At 32.9% G+C, this 19085-nt stretch overlaps 4 protein-coding genes across 5 annotated transcripts; 2 read left to right on the top strand and 2 right to left on the bottom strand.

Annotated features, from left to right (window-relative positions):
- Positions 1 to 1516: 1516 nt before the first annotated feature.
- LOC130999668 (vacuolar protein sorting-associated protein 20 homolog 2) lies at positions 1517 to 4658 on the top strand. Of its 2 annotated transcripts, XM_057925273.1 has the most exons (6): positions 1517 to 1800; positions 2719 to 2871; positions 2967 to 3119; positions 3770 to 3853; positions 4127 to 4280; positions 4377 to 4658. In XM_057925273.1, exons 1-6 carry the CDS (start codon positions 1699 to 1701, stop codon positions 4400 to 4402), a joined length of 672 nt encoding a protein of 223 aa, XP_057781256.1. In that variant the 5' UTR covers positions 1517 to 1698; the 3' UTR covers positions 4403 to 4658. The 2 variants fall into 2 exon arrangements, with proteins under 2 accessions (XP_057781256.1, XP_057781255.1); XM_057925272.1 differs by having other exon boundaries at positions 1526 to 1800; positions 4127 to 4658.
- A 461-nt stretch (positions 4659 to 5119) lies between these two features.
- On the bottom strand, positions 5120 to 8840 carry LOC130999667 (uncharacterized). Its single transcript, XM_057925271.1, has 6 exons — positions 8410 to 8840; positions 6795 to 6989; positions 6401 to 6517; positions 6041 to 6190; positions 5650 to 5708; positions 5120 to 5513 (listed from the first exon to the last, which is right to left on the bottom strand). Exons 1-6 carry the CDS (start codon positions 8587 to 8589, stop codon positions 5378 to 5380), a joined length of 837 nt encoding a protein of 278 aa, XP_057781254.1. The 5' UTR covers positions 8590 to 8840; the 3' UTR covers positions 5120 to 5377.
- A 739-nt stretch (positions 8841 to 9579) lies between these two features.
- LOC130999666 (outer envelope pore protein 37, chloroplastic) lies at positions 9580 to 12617 on the bottom strand. Its single transcript, XM_057925270.1, has 6 exons — positions 12090 to 12617; positions 11433 to 11522; positions 11110 to 11289; positions 10868 to 10962; positions 10062 to 10182; positions 9580 to 9910 (listed from the first exon to the last, which is right to left on the bottom strand). Exons 1-6 carry the CDS (start codon positions 12435 to 12437, stop codon positions 9779 to 9781), a joined length of 966 nt encoding a protein of 321 aa, XP_057781253.1. The 5' UTR covers positions 12438 to 12617; the 3' UTR covers positions 9580 to 9778.
- Positions 12618 to 14998: 2381 nt separating this feature from the next.
- Positions 14999 to 16561, top strand: LOC130999665 (bidirectional sugar transporter NEC1-like). The gene is made up of 6 exons (XM_057925269.1): positions 14999 to 15142; positions 15257 to 15293; positions 15385 to 15595; positions 15696 to 15857; positions 15958 to 16077; positions 16179 to 16561. The coding sequence occupies exons 1-6, from the start codon at positions 15094 to 15096 to the stop codon at positions 16347 to 16349; spliced, it is 750 nt and encodes a 249-aa protein (XP_057781252.1). The 5' UTR covers positions 14999 to 15093; the 3' UTR covers positions 16350 to 16561.
- The last annotated feature ends 2524 nt before the right edge of the window (positions 16562 to 19085 follow it).

Raw genomic sequence — 19085 nt, 5'->3', positions numbered from 1 at the left:
AAATATCATGAAAACCCCTGAAGTATACTCGCTTTATCAAAAATACCCTGAAACTTTTAAAATGTTCTATAAACCCTCAAACTATTAAGTTTTTATCAAATATATCCCACATCTATTTTTCGGTCACCAAAAATGTGATGTGGCTCGTCGGATGCCACAATGTAATTTATATTCTATTTTTATTAAATGCAATGGCAAAAACGACGTCGTTTCGTACCATATCATTTAACAAAAATCCACTTTGAAATTTAAAATTCACTCCTATCGTGTTTGAAATTCACGCTAGTAACCTAAAATTAGGGATAAACACGATAAAATATGGTACGAAACGACGTCGTTTTTGCCATTGCATTTACAAAAATAGAATATAAATTACATTGTGGCATCCGGCGAGCCACATCACGTTTTTTGGTGACCGAAAAATAGATGCGGGATATATTTGATAAAAACCTAATAGTTTGAGGGTTTATAGAACATTTTGAAAGTTTCAGGGTATTTTTGATAAAGCGGGTATACTTCAGGGGTTTTCATGATATTTACCCTAAATAGAATTAAAATGAAAATAATTAAAAGGTAAAAAATGGTGAACCTGTTGTGAGACAACTCAAAAAAAAAAGTAAGACACTTGTTATATATGAACAACTCGAAAAGGAAAGAGTACATATCATTGAGTTCTTATTCGAGAAATTAAAATATAAAAACACTATTTTTGTTTGACCAAGTTTTGGACAAGGTGAGCAAGTGGCATTGTGGAAGATCCATCTCTCTCAAGAATATACCCAGCAGCAATCTTAACTTGATTCATCTTCTCCCCAATCATCTTCCCTTCTTCACCTTGCATGAGCTCTTTCACTACATTCGAGATCTCCTCTCTCTCCACAATCCCCTTCTCATTCTCCCTCACCCTCACCAATCTTTGGTGAATTTATGCCGAATTAAAGTGTGGGGAAGTAGTGGATTTATTTTAGTTGTCGGTGCTTCTAAACCAGCCTGAGCATGAGGTGTTCGATAAAATGTCTGAACTAATGTTTATTAAAGTGGAACACGAGCAAGTGGCAATGTGGAAGATCCATCTCCTCTGAGAATATTTATTATTTTCATTTGTTTATTTAAATTGGAAAGAGTAAAGAATAAAGCCACTTACCAAAATAAGATAGATATGGATGTGCATATGTTGATCTCGCGATAGGTGGTTAATATCCAAGGCCTGAGGTTCTGGGTTCGAGTCTACCGCCGTGCGGTCTATTTATTTTTTATTTATTTGTGTAATTTATCCAAAGAAAAGAAAAATTTATAAGACATATTCCATTATGGTCACTTCATTTTTTTTTTTCTGTTTTTTTTTTTGGAAGCCAAAATTTACAGAAGTTATTAAAACACAATTACTTGATGAACTACACTATATAAATGGGAGGCCCTATTTAATTTTACATTATTGGGCCTAGTGGAAAGCCCAATTTTGTTGGGCTTCAATTCAGCCTTCTTTCCTTCTTTTATCAATAATTAAATTGTTGATAAAAGAACATTGCCTCGTCGATTTCATCTTCGTTGTTGTCCAATTCCACAGTCTGTCTCTCTCTCGATCTCGATGACATTTGAGCTGAGAGAGATATCTCTGCTGTGGATTTGATGCGCAAGCCGCATGATATTTCACCTGTCAATTTTTTGAAGTTTTCTGAAAGGGATTGAGCCGAAAAAATGGGGAATGTTTTTGTGAAGAGACCGAAGATCACGGAGGTGGACAGAGCCATTCTTTCCCTCAAAACTCAACGGCGGAAGCTCGGTCAATACCAGCAGCAGGTACGGTTTCCTCCTCTATCAAACAATTGATTTATTGATCTCTTACTAATTGATGTATCGGGGTTTTCTTGAATTCTTAGTTTTTGTTAGGGTTTTCTTTGTAAAGTTTGAGTCCTTATGTTGCTCTGCAATTGATAATTTTCAATTTATGTGGAATTTTTTAACTCGAGGTTTTTTTTTTATCAGCTTTTCCCCTTTCTTGATGGGAGCTGCCAATTTTGTAATGGGAATTGGTGTTGTAATATTGAAAGGGTATATTTGGATATTGTAGCTGATAATTCGTTTTGTCTTTGTGTTTCTCGGAAAATCATGATCCTTATGTAATTATGTGTGTGTGTGTGTTTCTTGATTAACTTTTCCCTTTAGTTGACATGCACTTAAACAGGAATGATGATTGTATATTCACCTTAATAAGATCATACCTGGTGATTAGTATTAATTCATCATACTATTTTGTTTGAAAACATAGATGTTAATTTTATATATACTCATAACCTGGGAAGAATTGTTTTCTGCCAAAAGGTTTCTCTTTTATTTAACGACGGATAGCACTTCTTAGTAATTTATTCGTTAATTCGTTCATGTTTGTGATTCATAAGTAGTAATAGTATTCAACATGTGGTTGTAATGTAGAACTTTGTGATGATGTTTCATTTGAGCAAAATTGGCGATATTTTTGCCATGACTAAAGGGCTAGGATATTGTATTTAGCAAATATTTCACTTTAAGTTGGGGATTTCTAGTAATCATCAATGATCATTAGGTAGTAAGTACGCTGAGTCGTTGTCATTGTGCAAAGATTTTCTTTATCACAATTCACTGGTGCTCAGTTTTGATATCATTGTGCAGTATCATTATTATGCTCATTATCTTCCTGTCTACGAGATCTATTAACATTTCTGCCTTCAATTATCTCAGCTAGAGGCTGTCATTGATGCTGAAAAGCAAGCTGCAAAAGATTTACTTCGGGAAAAGAAGAAAGACAGGGCATTGTTAGCATTGAAAAAGAAGAAGGTTCAAGAAGACCTGTTAAAGCAAGTTGACGGTTGGCTTATCAATGTAGAGCAGCAAGTAAGTTTACTCCGGTCATCTCGGTTCTTCATTTTAGTGGAAGGTTGTTTATGCCTATTTGAATTTAAATGTATTTTCTGCTGGATTCGCTTCAGTTAGCAGATGTCGAACTGGCAAGCAAGCAAAAGGCGGTTTTCGAGAGTTTGAAGAGCGGAAATAATGCAGTTAAAGCGATGCAAAGTGAGATAAGCCTCGATGATGTTCAAAAACTGATGGATGATTCTGCCGAGGCAAAAGCTTATCAAGAAGTGAGTGTCACTATCTCGCCTCCCGTTCTGTTCCTGATATTGCAACATTGTATTATTTCCCCTAAATGGATAGTAAATATTGCCTTCATTGTTTCATCGCTTATATCCGCAATTAGACTTACCCAGTCACTTAACTACTATTGTTTAACAATTCTTTAACATATTAACTTCTGTGGAGTTTTCAGTGCTGAAATTGTGATGTCGTGTATCATTTGACAAGAAACTCTCCTAGCGCTATCAAATGCTTTTATTTCTTTCACAAGAAACTCCAAATGAGTTTCTGTCGTTTTTCTACATGTCAAAAATGATTTTATCATTTGACAACCTATGTTCCTTGATAAGATTCTTGCTACATTCTTTTTCTCTGTCAAACGAGTGCAGATTCATTTTAACCATTTGGCTTTGCTGTGAAGCATTACAACGATACTTGAGCAGTCTTTTCAGTATATTTTTTATTACAATAGAAACTGAGTATCCTATGCTAAGAAGTCTCTTTTAAAGTGTCCAAATACCTTTTGATCTTTAATTCTTGTAAATAATACGATTTGACATGAGGCCTGTATTATCTTTCCATTGTAGGCATTTTTCTCTAGTTTTCAAAGGAGTCTATACTCTCTGATTTTATTGTTTTATTTATTTTTCTGGTATAGGATTTGAACGCCATTCTGGGTGAGAAGCTATCGGCTGAAGATGAAGAGGAAGTTTTAGCAGAATTTGACAATCTAGAAGCTCAGGTCTATATTTTGTTTTCTTTTGCCATTATTATCACAATTGCTTCAGTTTTCAGTTTGGAATTTAACACGGTCGTACCTATAGTATTAGAACATTTTTGTCCAATTTCTATTGCATATAGTTTTATTAGTGAAGCTTCGTACATTATATTTGCGCTGGCACGATAGAATCTCATCGTAAATCAAATACACTATTTTATGTCTTGATCTTCAACATGAAAGTTATACATAAAATATAAATTGCTGTGAACTAAAGGAACTTCTGGTGTTATGCAGTTAACTCTCGGGGATCTGCCCAAAGTTCCGTCTGCAGCACCTTCTACTCAAGAACCAGAAGACGAGCTTGACCTTCCTGACGTGCCAACCAAAGCTCCGGCCATGTCAGAAGCCGTTGCGTCCTCTTCATCTGAAATTTCTGAACATAGAAAAGGTCTCTCTCTCTCTCTCTCTCTCTCTCCCCCCCCCCCCCCCCCCCCCCACCATTGTTAAGACCAGACAATTATATACCCTCTTTGTATGACTGCAGTGATGGAGGAACCATTAGCTGCTTAATATACGGAGCGAGCTGAGCTTGATGCCAGTGAATCATGGGTAGTAAAGATCGATGATCACGGGCCTTCTTTATGCCAACGACGCGCATTTTATTCCGACGCGATTGTGCTCTATATCATGAATTTTTCAGATGACTGGCATTGCTTTTGCTAATCGTGTACGATAACAGTCTTTCTGTTTCTTTTTTCTCACATTGTTGGCATTTTGTAAATTCTACTAAATATATACATATTATGATTGATTCTTGTTTGCTGTAGTTTCATGGTACATTCTGAGGGTTGACATTTTGTATTTGTTACTAAACATTTTGCTTCACATTCCCCGCTAATAACTATGTATTACTAAATCTTAATTATATATTAACAAATAATTACTATTAAAATCTAATTATGGAGTATTGAACCCTAATTAAGGATTAGGGTCCCCTTTGAGGCCCCTCTCTCTCTCTATTATTTTATTTTAAAACCATTTGATCGTGAAGATTTATGATGAATGCATCATCTAAATTTTAATCTAATGAGATATGAAATTTTCATATTTTTTTAATGCAATAAATTTCACAATGAATATAATAACTTTATACATTTAATATAATGTTCTCATATTCTCAAAAAAAAAAATACAATTCTCAAGATAATCAATCCTTGAAGACATGTATTTATATATGAAAAGCAATGTACAAAACATGCCCTAAAAACTATGACAGAAAATCATCTCTTGTAGATAATTGCTGCAGTTTTCATTAAAAACATGCCCTAAAACACTTGTGCAATTTGCTATATAGTCAAAAGATGATGAAATCCATCATATTCCACCCAAATGGAGGGGCCACATATATTTCAAATTCCTCTAATCTGGATAGAACAAAACCAAAAAAAAAAAAAAAAAGTATCTGTTTTGTGCATTCTACTCTACAACCAAAAACAAGATTTCATGTTTCGGATCGACAATGCACGGGCGGGCAGAGCCTCTCGATCAATCCAGATAGAACAGAGTAACAATCTTCCGCATGTTCTTCGCCTCTTGACACGTCTCCATGAGCAACCTACTGTCGTGAAAGGCAAAACAGATTACCTGCTGCACTTGAGAGATGATGTCCATGTTACACAGCCTGCAAGAAAAGTTTTGCTCTTGGTGATGGGAATCGAGAAGAGTGAAATCTTGATAACCTTAAACATGGGACCTATAGTCCATGACATTACGAGATACAAAAGTTAATCTTTTTTATCGATAAAAAGGCGTGCTACCTGCTCGCCTCTATCAATGGAAGATGATCGTTGTAAGGCTTCTCTATCACGTGCTTTACCTGTGAACCAAAGAAGAAGAAGAAAAAGATGCATATTAGGATTTGGAATTAAATTCTACACAGTTTTAAAGTAAATGAAGATATATATGGCATCACTAATCTTCGTATCTTATTTTAAACCGTTTCGCAAACTGGCAAAAAACTGCAACTAGAAACACCAAACAACATAGACGGAGAGAGTGTTCCAACAGCTCGAAAGGAATCACAATATTTCTTTCATGTTTAAAGAAGATATTAATACCATGGAAAGGCAGAATCGCAATATTTGAAAGAACATATGCCAAAAGTATTGATCCCGACACATTTAGCATTAAACAATCTCAAAATCTTACTTTAGAAAGTAACTCCTGACTCTCTGGAGGCTGCTTTTTCAAACTCTGCGGAAGAATCACAGTTAGTAGCTCCGGTTTTTCAGCTCGAAGAGCTCCTCTAATGACAGCAGCATTAGTCCCCGAAGCTCCTGAAGTGAAGATATGGTTTTTCTGCAAAGAAATCAATAGAAAAATCACAATATGAGAGTGAAGTAAAGCTCGTTGAGTAATGGGGTAACGGGTATGAAAGAGGATTTTCATTTAGAGGCCAAATCATGTTTGGAAAGTGGGTATTATTGTATTATTATATTGCAAGATTTATTGGAAGTTTTGAAATAATGATGCATATATGTAATATTTGAATATATTTCAACGACGTACAGTTATGACCAGTGCATAGCTGAGAATCTCAATGAGTTCTTGGTGCATAAACCCCATGTTTCGTGTGCCAAAGAAACCAATTGATCTGGGGCCTTGTTGTTGAATTGCCAGTAATTCCTGAAATAGAAACAAAATGATCCATTGTTATATGTAACACGTAATTGAGTAATTTAATCAGCAAAGACCGAACAAAATCCGATCCGATAAAATCTATGTCACCAATGAGATTTTATTGTTTATTTTGGGCCAACTTATAGTTTTTCGATTTAGATTTATGGAAATTCAAAGACCACATATATTTGAAGAATAGACACCCCAAATACCACGAATCAGATGAGTCACTAACGAATAACCGAGCCATGTCTAAAGAATTGAGAGGATGATTTGTGCATACCTGCAGGTAGTCTACATCAGGGGCGGGTCTATATTCGGACACCATAACAGCTCCAGACCCTTCAACGAGAGACTGGGCTTGAGTTGGAATCTGAGTCGAGACTTCTTCATCCGAACCTAACATCTGGATCTCATTCTTGTCTCCGTCTCCCAATTCCTCTATGCTCTGCTGTGCTCCGTCATATCCAAAAAGCAACTATACCACCACATAGAAAACACAGGCCCCTGGTAGTAAATGATTAGTGAAAACCAACTGATACTTGGAAATATACTCGAAGACAAGTGGATTTCGCTACAACACCGCAACATGAATGGATTTTGTGTTTCAGATAGGTAAGGGTTGGTGAGGTTGTTACTGGCCAACGGCCATATATATAAACGTTTTCCTATTTCATCATTTATTGTGGAATCATTCAATCCTTTGATTGTTTGCATTTATTAATAAGGCCTAATGACTATTATTGTAAGGTGCTCAGCCAAATGTGGTTGGCACGATCATTTACAAGTTAACGCGTGGACTAAAAGCTTGTGCTCATGAGACGATACATTTATTACTGCAATCATATTTTTCTGCCTCAACTTTTAATTTTAGCATCATTGGTGGCATCAGGTATCTTATTTTCAAAATAATTACAGACTTAACAAACTTAATGACATTACAAACACATTCAACCAACACGACATACGGAAGAATATACGTCCAAATGCATTATATCGTCAACAGGAACATTTAACAGAAAGTAGAAATGATAGAAGAGTCAATTCTTCTTCTCTATCTCACAGCCAAGTACATTATCATTCTTAATTACACATAGATTCAACAGAAGCAACCAACTAACAAAGAATCACCATCCATTCTTTTCAAGCTATCCCATGCACATGCATATGATGCAACGTACTAATCTGAATTAACATATGAGCTTCTCAAACAGTAAATTGATCAAAATACAACTGTAAAATTCTTGCAATAATCAATTCTCAAAATTGAACTTTCAAATCACATTCATTAAAGAACGTGTGCATCAATTAGATTTAAATAATCGTGTCTTGTGGCTCCTCTAAACTACGTGTTAACTGTGCTAATTACCAACCAAATGGTAGAAATCCATCACCATTTACTTAACTTATGAACAAGTCCTGCAGTTGAATATATCAAATGCCTTTTTAACAACGAAAATCAATCGATATATGAGACAATCCTACTGCCAAAACCAAATTGGCAACAATGTGCATAACAGAAAACAATAATCTTTGGCTCCCAAATCAGCTTAGAATACAGTCATTCAATTCAATCTACAAAATTTCCAACATTTCACCTATTTTTTACTTGAACAAATCGCAAGTCTAGATCAGCACTAGAAAAATCAAACCCTAATCAAAGCTTAATTCAATCTCAAGCAAATGGAAAAACCTAAAAAAACAGAACAAAAACACAGAAACAACACAATAATTGTTAAAATTTCACCAAGCTGAAACCTTTTCCCCTTTCAAAACAATAATTCCCAAGGCCCATTCCCAAAACACCCCTAAAGCAAAGATTAAACAAAAAAAGTCGCATTTCCATATACCCCACAAACAAGCACAAATGTTAAGGAAAAAGGGGCCAAAAAAATTACCTTTTTTCTCCGTACAGAGCAGTAACAGGAAGAGCCAAATCTTCCATGCCCAAGCGAAGAGGATGAGAGAGAAACGAAATGGCTGAAGCTACTAGCGCTAGCTGTAATGGGAATTGCTGTGGAGAAGTGAGACAGTCTGAAAGAATCCAAATTGGGAGGTCTCAATGATGGCGTTGCCATTTCTCTCTGTTTCTCGAAAATAAAGCTTAATTTTATACAAATCTTGATTTGTTTTTCCTTGTAATCGAAAAAGAATTAACAATGACAGTAGGAAGGAAGGTTTTGCAATTGGTTGGCTCACAGCTGTTTGAGAGAGAATCTGCTTCTGCTTCCTTTCTTGTAAAGCTCTTTTGCGAAGGGAGAGAGAGAGAGAGGAGAGAAGATATGATTTGAAGGAAAAGGGACGACTCTTTTTCGCTTCTTCCTTTTCTGCCATTTATTCTTATTGCATTTTAATAATAATAATAATAATAATAATAATAATAATAATAATAATAATAATAAGTTTGACCTTCTTTTTGTTACCAAGAATCTGACCTTTATTTAATTTATCCCCTTGTAATTATATTGTATTGCTATACTTGGATTTTCAATGAAAAATGCATGAAACTTGGCACTTTTTACAATCTTCTTTTAGGCACACTTTTTACAACTCTAATCCAAAACTTTTCAATTTCACCAATTTTAAAAATAATAAGAGGCCAAAAAATAAAATCACAACAAACGTATGAAGTGATGGTCACAGTATCAAAATTTCGTACAGTCAAATTAAAATAAGATATTTTTGAAATAAATTTCAGAGAGTTGTTTATTTATTCATAATTTTAAACCAACTCATAAAGTTCAGCACAATTAAACTACATGACAATTGTAAATAGTGTCTAGTTCAAATTCAATCTCATCTGCATACGGTATAATTTTCTCACCTTTGTGTGAGTAGTGATCCTGCGGCTCCCGCTTGCATATAGTTATTTTTCTACCTTTGTGTAATTATTGGTGATTTGTCATTTTATTTTGCTTAAATTCATAAACGATCAAAATAGCAACTAATTGTTAAAATAAATAACCAAATTCATAATTTTTTTAAGGTAACCAAATGTTATAATCTTAAAGAATTGGATAAATACCTGCAAAATTATATGATAAAGAGTTTGCAAGGCCATCGAGAACTTCTCTAAAATGTGATAAATGGATACATTTCATATTAAACAAAGTAGTAATAGCCACAAGGCTCTTAACAATAATAAAACCTGAAGATGAAAAGTATTACAACAATACATTTCTATTAGAGAAAAATAAAAGAAATAAATAGCTAAAATTACAACAATAAGTCTGTAAACACAGTATTAATAGTCTTGCATGTATGGAGTTATATATCCCACCTCTTCTTCACACGGAACATCAAAGCTGATGATTTGATATCATCTTGAGGAACTTGGAGCATGAACTGCACTTTCATCTTCAACGGGGCCGTCTTCGCTTTGCCAGCTTCGTCTCCGGCCTGAACCATTCGTATTGCACGTTAGTGTTAGTATAGATTGTGTGTGGATGCAACTCTCTCTCTCTCAAGCTATAACATGTACATGATCACTATATATAAATCTAAGGATATGATGATTGATAATTGAGATAAAAAAAGTAGTGAAACTAACCCAGATAGATGCCCAGCCTAGTCGGACTTCAGAATCATAGCCGGCTTTGAGCTTGTAATCCTTCCCGACTGTGTGTTTGTAGACCGCGCTCCAATTGTTTGAATCGAAGTGGTACCAGTAGCTGACCACAGGAAACCAAATCACTGCATTAGTAGGTTTTCCAACAGTGTGTAGTTACATACAGCATATCTCCTACGGCAAAGCAAAGATTAACGGCAAAAAACATCATTACATCCCGGCTGAGTGGGAAGGTAACACAATCGTGTTGGCAATGATTATGGAAGATGTTGCGGATGCTGCTAAGCGAAAATCCTCTATGTGCAGAAACTAAAATATAGGGATATCAAGATTCGCAGTTTACATTCTTGCTATGCTTTTTATGGTGTTGCTATTTAATCTTTGACTAGATGTGATCTGAAAGTTCTTAAAAACTTTATTTTATGGTCAATTATCATTACAACAAGAGACATGTTTGTTTATCATGTTTTAGTTAATGGTCAAGTAGGCAGTTTACTTGTTGGTCCAACCCACCCCATTAGTGGCTTATGGTGGTGGGCTAGAAAATAAAATTTTCAGCATAATAAAAAATACTCCAAAGCATTGTAATAAATTTTATGGTTAATTATCATATTATGCGTGTGCAATCCTTGACATGAACACAGATCCATCTACATCACCATGAAAAGATTATGATTCGAGAGCACCAAAATAAAATTCTACTACTATATAACTAGAATCTAGTTTACTGTGTTTTGCAAGAACAAGAGAGGACTACGTCGAAATGGGATGAGAGAAAGGGGGAGCACCTCAACTTGTCCGACGGTGTGAATCTCCGCTTAAATGCGCATGAAAAAACATTTGAAGGGAGCGAAATGCTCGGAACGAAAGTTAGTTGCTCATCCTACAAGTGAGAAAACCAACAAATAAATTCAGAAAACTAGTTGTTGACTCCTACAACAAGATCATGAAAACATTCACTTGAATCGAAAACTTTGAACATCCAGATGAAGAATAGAAAGATGTATATGAATAATCAGACGAAAACTACCTTGAATACATATCTTAGATCCCAATTTTCTTCTTCGTATCGAGCAGTGCACACACCATTTAAGACATTGCTTTTGAGGATCCCACTGACTGATAAAGCACTTTTCTGTTCTTCTTCATCCTCCACCTCCTTCTCCTCTAATGAAACTTCACCAAGAGGAAATCTGAAAGTCGCCTTCGGCTGCAGTAAGAAAAAACATATTAAATTTAAAAGAACAAATTTTTATTAGGAAGAGATAGAGAGTTGTAGCTCCTCATCTGTTGGCAAGCGTGAAGATCAAACAGTGGAAATATCGAAAAATTCACAAACCAAACAAAACTAACCATGCCAACAGATGGAACAGCAGATGCTAATTCAAGTTTGTAGGCTGGGGTAGCAAGATCTGCAACGACTGAAACCTCTCCTTGTCGAGCCTATTAGAAATCGAAGTAGTGAAAGCGAATTAGAATAGATCATATAACATCAAATACTAAACAAAATGCTAATTAAATAGCTGGCTAACTTGTTGATCAAATAAGGTTTTTTCCTCTTATATCAACCATAAGAGGAAAAATTAAACCAAGAACCAGTTTTTCAATATAGTTCACATAGTTTCAACCACAGCTTTCGATTCCTCAGTTACAAAGATCAATCATTATGAATTGTTTCATCTCATCGTAGAGTCACCAACATATAACAACAATTAAGAGAAAAACCAGCAAAAATCAATACTAAGCTATTCTGTTATCTATGTATTTGAACGATTGCGGAAAGTATGAAGTCAAAATATGTGCATAACCAAGCTGTTCCTCTCAAATCCGACATCAATTAAGTCAATTCACTCACAGAAATCATCTCAATTCTATGTGGGAAAATACAATTGAAATATGTAGAATTCGAAATCCTTCCACCATCAAATTCCTAAACTCCAACCAGCATAATTAACTGGATCGAGGTAAATAGTAACAAAATCGGATCTAAAACTCAACATAAAAACAGACCTTGACTTGATGCGCAGCTCGGAATTGAACTCCCGGCGCGATTGCTAGCGACGTCTTGAGCACAGCATCGCGCTCCTCGACGTCGTATTGCAGCGAGAAGAACTTCGAGATGAACGAGATTTGGGGCTCAGACACCTCCCCTTTCCCGTTGTTGTAGAACGACAGCTTCAATTTAGCTAAATTGTCCAATAATTTGCACGACACCTTCTGAAGGAAAATGGAGGTGTCGCTGTCGTACTCCGACGTAAGGCGGAGCTTCGGTCGGCCCAATCGCAATACGCCGCCGCCGTCTGCGGCGGCCGAGGCGGGGGCGGCGATGGGCTCCGGGTCGACTTTTGCTTCCGCCATTGCTGTATCTAATTTTTTCTTTTTACTTTTTTTGGGGGAAATTATTTTAAATTCAAAGACAGAATAAATATATTTGGGGTTGGGAATTTTTAGGCGGGGATTTAGAGGTGAAATTATTAAAGCCCAAAAATTAATTATTTCTTTCTTTCTCTTTTTTCCTTTTTCATTTTTAATATTATTCGTCCATTCATTTGTCGATATGATGAAGGTGATAAATCTGACCAATTTTCTCTTTTTATAAATAAAAATTTTTGTGGCCACAAATTTGGGTTATATATAAATTAATTTGAGCAAAAAAACCGGTTTCAAACCCGAGCGCGAATTTTTAAAAATATATTTAATATTTAATATTTAATATTTTTCATTAGTTCTATAGTTTTCAATCACAAGGATAAAAATTAAATATTAATAAATTGATGTCTTGAAGTAAGTGACATACTAGCTAGGAATAAATCATAGATTAGATTATCTATTTTTTACCATTTCTTCTTCAATATCTTTGGTTGAATTATCCAACCTTGTTAAGCATTTAATAATCGTTTTTTTTTTCTTTTTTAAGAAATAATCGCTCTTTGATGACTTATTTTTTAACTCATCTATATATGTAGTTCCAATTTGATAAGCATAAATAATTAAATTTAGAAAGTTTTAATACAAACAACCAATTAAAAAGAAGCAAATTTAAAATTTATTTAACCCAAACCGAAATATATATAAGGTTACGTTCGATTTGGTTTTATTTGCTAATTTGATTTAATTGATTTGAGAAGAAAAAGAATACTTATTTGAATTAGAGTTATTTGGTTTGGATTCACTTAGCAACCCCAAAGGTCCATTATATTAAAAGGAATGAGATTCAATATATCATATTTAATGGCTCACTTCGTGTCTCATTTTCAATTTAATTTCAACTTTATATACTTTAATTTAATTTTGTGATTATTAATTAACTAGGGTTTATTCTCATTAAAAGACTTCAATTTTTTTTTTAACAGGGAAATTAAAGGCTTTAGAAACTTGTAGTTGCATAATTAATATTGTAATATATTTTTGAAACAATAGTAAATTTAAGATTAAAAAAATTGGTTGGTGATATATATATATATATATATATATATATATATATATGTTCAAATAAGTATTATCTTAAATTTGATCTTAATTAATGAATTAAATAAAAATATTTTCAATAATTGAGGTATATATTAATTTATTTTCTCATCATTATATATTTACCAAACCTCTCAAATCGAACTAATCCCAATTAACTATTTAGGTCGTGGACTTGACTAAACTCTATGCTAGCTGTGTTTAAACCTTGAATATATGCATGCATCACATCGAAGAAATTAACTTGCGTAATTGAAGATCAATGAAATTTCGTTTGTAATCATACCAATTTCATCTTAGAGGGCAAAAGCTACCTCGCATCCATAACTAATTTATTTTTTCTATGAAATAAAAGGCATACGAATTCAATGGGGCAATTCTGGTATATACTGATTGATATTATTACTTAATAAAGAATGTCAAAACGGTGGAAATTAGTTTGGAGTTAATTAATTTTTACCCTAATCATAAGTAGGTTCATTCAAGCAAAACACAATTTAGTGGTAATACAATGCTTGTAGCTTTAATTGGAGGATATTAGAATTCACTTAATTGGGTGTTTTTATATTGTGGCCCTAAATTTGCCAATGTTTGAGTAAAGTGATAGTAGATTTTGTCTTTAATTAGTTGATTGAGGTATAGTATTTTCTTATACATTATACAATAATAATTTTTTATGATAATGTTTTCTTTTAATATTACTTTAGTGTTTCTTTCATGCGTTGTACATGAGCGAAACATTAATTATTATAGAAAAAAGCATTATTGTATGCATACAAAAATATATGTTGATGTAAAAATCAATCATGTCAATCTATTTAGTCAAAATCTATATGAATTTTATTGATTTTTAATTAATAAGAATAAAGATTAATTATTAGTTATATTATATATGTACATATTATGTAACAATAATTTTGTTAGCTTATATAGCGAAGGCTCTAGATATATACTGAATGGTTCGATGTTGATATACATATTAAATATTGCACTAGATCTGTATATATATTGTCATCAATCTAAATGCATATTTATTGTTTAAATCTAAGTACACACAACTATTGAGTCATATAATAAGTTAACAAATAAATATACATTACAAACACATATTAGTTGCACATCATGTCTAATACTAGGAGAATGAAGTAAAAAGAAAATGTTTACTTTTCAGATTAGTTATAACATTGTACGACAAAATACACAATCAATATACAATAAGACAAAATGAGAGAAAGAGATTTTGACAATGTGGTTTGGCCCGTTGACCTAAGAAAAAAAGTGAAAATCAGTTAGATAAAATATGGTAATAAATATTTGATACCATAAACTAGGGTTAGCAAGTACCATCATTTCTTCTTCATGATACACTTCATGTCTATGACTCTATCACCACTCACACACATTTTCCACTATACCCAACTACCTAGTTTTCTACTATAAATAAGACATCAATTCCCACATTAAATTTCAAGTTTCATTGCAATATTTGTTTCAAGTATTCAAAGGAGCTTCACCCAAAATATTTGAAAAGAGGGACTAGAGAAGAATGGCTCTTTTTAGTGTGGAACACTTGGCTTTCATATTTGGCCTTCTAGGTAAGACTAATTAATGAGCTTTCTAGCTTTGTAGCAATGATGAAATGATTTATATATGTAAACTACGAAATTTCATCTTTGATTATTCATTCTTTTCTTGTAAAACATTTGCAGGCAACATTGTATCATTCTTGGTATTCTTGGCACCTATGTAAGAACCTAACCTATCTTAGCTTTGTTTCATTTTTAAATTAATATGATTTGTGTATATACATATATTTGAATACATACACATATCACAGGCCAACTTTCTACACAATTTGGAAGAGGAAATCATCGGAAGGGTTTCAAGCATTACCATATTCAGTTGCATTTTTCAGTGCTTCCTTGTTGTTATACTATGCTTTCCTTAAAACCGGTGCGTACATGATCATTACCATAAACGGCATTGGATGTTTCATCGAGACCGTTTACCTCTTGATGTACATCATATTCGCGCCCAAGAAGTCCAAGGTACATAACCTTGTTCGATTTTTTTTATATTGTATTAAGATCATAATTCTGATAGCGCGCGTGTCCCTGATAACTACTCTACTCGTTTTCCCCTCTTCAGTTGTTCACGATGGGTTTGATTATCCTATTCAACGTTGGAGGCTTAGGGTTGGTCATGGCAGTTTCTATACTAGCTTTCCATGGTGACAAAAGGGTTTCTTTGGTTGGATGGATATGTTGCATCTTTAACCTAGCTGTATTTGTTGCCCCTTTTAGCATCATGGTACGAGCTTTTTTATTTGGATTTCAATTTTCTAATAGTATTTTGTTGATGAACATATATAAATACTATGTTATATTTAATTTTTATTTATTTTGGGCAGAGACGTGTGATCAAGACAAAAAGTGTAGAGTACATGCCATTCACTTTGTCATTCTTCCTTACCCTTTGTGCTACAATGTGGTTTTTCTATGGATTCTTCATCAAGGACTATTACATTGCAGTAAGTAGCTAGCTAGGGTTGGATAAATCTCAAGAAATTATTTCTCAATTTTTCAATATCGTTATTTGATTGAAATTAATTGATTCTAATCTTCGATATAGTTTCCAAATATTTTGGGTTTTTTGTTCGGGATTGCCCAAATGATCTTGTACTTCGTCTACAAAAATGCCAAGAAGAATGATGGAATGAATCTCGAGCTCGAGCCCAGCAAGGATATTGAGAAGAATTTGAGCCTTGAGGAAGCCAAAGATGTTGAGGTTGTGTCTAAATGATTTGAAGATGGAGGAGTAAACACATTTCAATAATAGCAATTTATACTAAATAGTTAGAAACAATCCGGCATGATATTGTTTCTACATATACTAAATAAATTCCTTTGTGAATTTTCCTTTTTAGAATTTTCTCTTAGCTACTTCATACTTAGGAAAATATTTATACTATGTAAATTTTGTTTACCTATTAATTGGATATTTCATTATAGAAACTCTCTTCTCTTGAAGTTTATTAATTAATTTTTCTTTTTGGCTTAGTCTTTTTTGTAGTTTTGGTGAGATCAAATAAAGAAACGCTTGATTTAAATATTGTTATAGCGACTTGTAAAATGAAAGAATAAGGTTCACATTGCCTTGTTGAATAAATTAAAGAAAAATTAATTATTTAATCATAAAGAACAAATTTAATTATTAATTGCGTCACATATTGAAGCTTCCCAGAAACTGTACAAATAGATTGGTCATTGAACTAGAAAACCTAGTTTTGCTATGTGCACCACAAATAAATTATAAGAGTTAGGTATAATATCTAAATCATAATAATCCAAGGGAACTTCCATAAAAATGCATTAAAATAGGAAGTTGTGGCTACATCAATTGCCTTTTACTCTCTAGTCAATTCAAATAATAATAATAATAATAATAATAATAATAATAATAATATTATTATTATTAAAATAAATGGTAGATATATTATTTAGATCAGTCTAAGACCAATTATCAAAGTCCACGACCACCGCCAAGCCCACGGTCGGGCACGTGGCCGTTGCCGAGGGGGGTGGGGCGCGTGTCTTAAATGCCATTCGCTTGTCACATAGTTATTATTACAACTAATATTAATGTTGTAATTAACAATAAATTAAGCAATGCGAAACAAGTTTTAAATACTTTAGTATATATCCCACGTTAGTCCATACAACTAACTTTAATTAATTATTTCTTATTCAGTTAAATTGTTGAGCAAATAGATTTACGATCATCTCCTTGAAACGTAAATTCAAATATTTAGAAAACCGGTCAAGGTGAAGTGCAATTCCATTTAATATAATGTAACCTAATTTCCAACATAACTATCCTATCACTCAAATTAATTTATTCAATATATGTGTCATTAATTTATTCAATACGCGTCGTGTGAGGGTTACCCCAACACATATGTACTATTATACGAGTGGCAATTGCGGGTTTGATTATAACTTTTGGTTAATTAGGCTATGAAAAATGCTACTATAATAAGCCGCAGTGTGATTAATTACGTAAAGGCTGATTAAAATGTTAATTAATGACATAATTAATTAACTAGTGATATATTTAAGGAGAGTGAATATGTCAAATTTGAATGTATACAAAATATTGAAGTTATATACTCTAGTGTGCATCATATTTGAATTATGTAAAGAATCCTGAGCTAATTTTTGTCCAAATTTTTTTGCTTGATTAATATATAGTGTAATTTGACAATTTAATGAGCTGCCAATTAGCTATATGTTAGCTTACATAAATTAAATGACAATTAAATAAGTGCTCCTTGACGTGTCCTAGTTAGTGGATCTTTTGGGTACAATTTATTAATGTATTTGATTTTAATGGGTTAAGCCTCATATAAATTTCTTAAATGAAAATTCTTACACATATGTAAAAATATGTATATATTTCTCCTAAAAAAACATATTAATTTAGGTGCCTAGGAGCGCACATCCACATATTTTAAAAATATATATATATATATTATTGATAAATAGAATGAAATATATCCAAACTATCTATGAATACATAATTATTTAAGGAGCTTCTACACATTTTTTATGTGAAGACGCATGGGATTATAGTTATAGTTAGAGATAGAATTAGAATTAATGCATTTGAGATATTTTGGTGGTAAAGGCATCTCCATTGATTTGTCAGTTTTAATTGATGGTAGGTAAAAAAACAAGTTAATTAATTCCTATATAACCTTTTTTTTTCAAATTAATATTTTATTTTATGTACTGCACAAATCTGCGATGTGACATGAATATTGAAAATATATATAAGCTCTAAACATATGTTATTTCTTACTCATGAGATTATAATTCAACTTTTCTTTATATACGTGTCACGTAAGGAATAGTATGCACCAAAAGAATTACACACTTTCGTATATAGTAGAAGATTATTATTATGTTTTGTTCCATTTTCATGCTTATATATTTATTTTCCGAAGGTGATGATAATGTGTCTACATGGCCTAGCTAGTCCCCAGAAACATTCCCATATTTTCTAAATTCTTAATTATCATGCACCTACAAAAGATCGTAAATTTGAATTTCACAAATAGCAATACATTTTTTCTTCTCATGTTTAAAAATAAAAATAATATAAAAAACTTAGCTTGAGAACTAAACTTTAATTTTAGTATTGTTATTGAAATATCTGCAACACACACATATATATACAACATTAATTTGTTAATAAAAGAAATTAATCAATATACAATATGAGATAAACACGAGAATTAAGACAACCATAGTTGACCCATCCAATAATTTGAGGTTTTGTATGTATATATTCAACCATGTCATGTTATTACCATCATAGTTTTGGTTTCACATTTTAGTTTAATCTGAATATGTTGTCTCCTACGTGTCGAAAATTTGTGCAATTTTTGGTTAAATATAACAAAGCCCTTTTGAAACGAATTCAAACTTTCACAATTTTTACAAAAAAAAATCGCAGCACTCAAAAACCTAGTAAATG

Source organism: Salvia miltiorrhiza, chromosome 8 (genome assembly GCF_028751815.1).
Source record: "Salvia miltiorrhiza cultivar Shanhuang (shh) chromosome 8, IMPLAD_Smil_shh, whole genome shotgun sequence".
NCBI classification, from domain to species: Eukaryota; Viridiplantae; Streptophyta; class Magnoliopsida; order Lamiales; family Lamiaceae; genus Salvia; species Salvia miltiorrhiza.
Note: the sequence above shows the minus strand (reverse complement) of the source record. Positions and strands in the feature narration are given on the sequence as shown.

Coding starts and splice junctions, on each gene's coding strand:
- LOC130999668 (XM_057925272.1), top strand. CDS start 1,699: ATGGGGAATGTTTTTGTGAAGAGACCGAAGATCACGGAGGTGGACAGA. Junction 1,801..2,718: donor TCGGTCAATACCAGCAGCAG/GTACGGTTTCCT, acceptor CAATTATCTCAG/CTAGAGGCTGTCATTGATGC. Junction 3,854..4,126: donor TTGACAATCTAGAAGCTCAG/GTCTATATTTTG, acceptor GGTGTTATGCAG/TTAACTCTCGGGGATCTGCC.
- LOC130999667 (XM_057925271.1), bottom strand. CDS start 8,589: ATGGCAACGCCATCATTGAGACCTCCCAATTTGGATTCTTTCAGACTG. Junction 5,709..6,040: donor GTCAGGAGTTACTTTCTAAA/GTAAGATTTTGA, acceptor TTTGGTTCACAG/GTAAAGCACGTGATAGAGAA. Junction 5,514..5,649: donor CCATTGATAGAGGCGAGCAG/GTAGCACGCCTT, acceptor CTTTTCTTGCAG/GCTGTGTAACATGGACATCA.
- LOC130999666 (XM_057925270.1), bottom strand. CDS start 12,437: ATGGCGGAAGCAAAAGTCGACCCGGAGCCCATCGCCGCCCCCGCCTCG. Junction 10,963..11,109: donor ATCTAAGATATGTATTCAAG/GTAGTTTTCGTC, acceptor TCTCACTTGTAG/GATGAGCAACTAACTTTCGT. Junction 10,183..10,867: donor ACACCGTCGGACAAGTTGAG/GTGCTCCCCCTT, acceptor TCCTGTGGTCAG/CTACTGGTACCACTTCGATT.
- LOC130999665 (XM_057925269.1), top strand. CDS start 15,094: ATGGCTCTTTTTAGTGTGGAACACTTGGCTTTCATATTTGGCCTTCTA. Junction 15,294..15,384: donor TTGGTATTCTTGGCACCTAT/GTAAGAACCTAA, acceptor CACATATCACAG/GCCAACTTTCTACACAATTT. Junction 15,596..15,695: donor TCGCGCCCAAGAAGTCCAAG/GTACATAACCTT, acceptor TCCCCTCTTCAG/TTGTTCACGATGGGTTTGAT.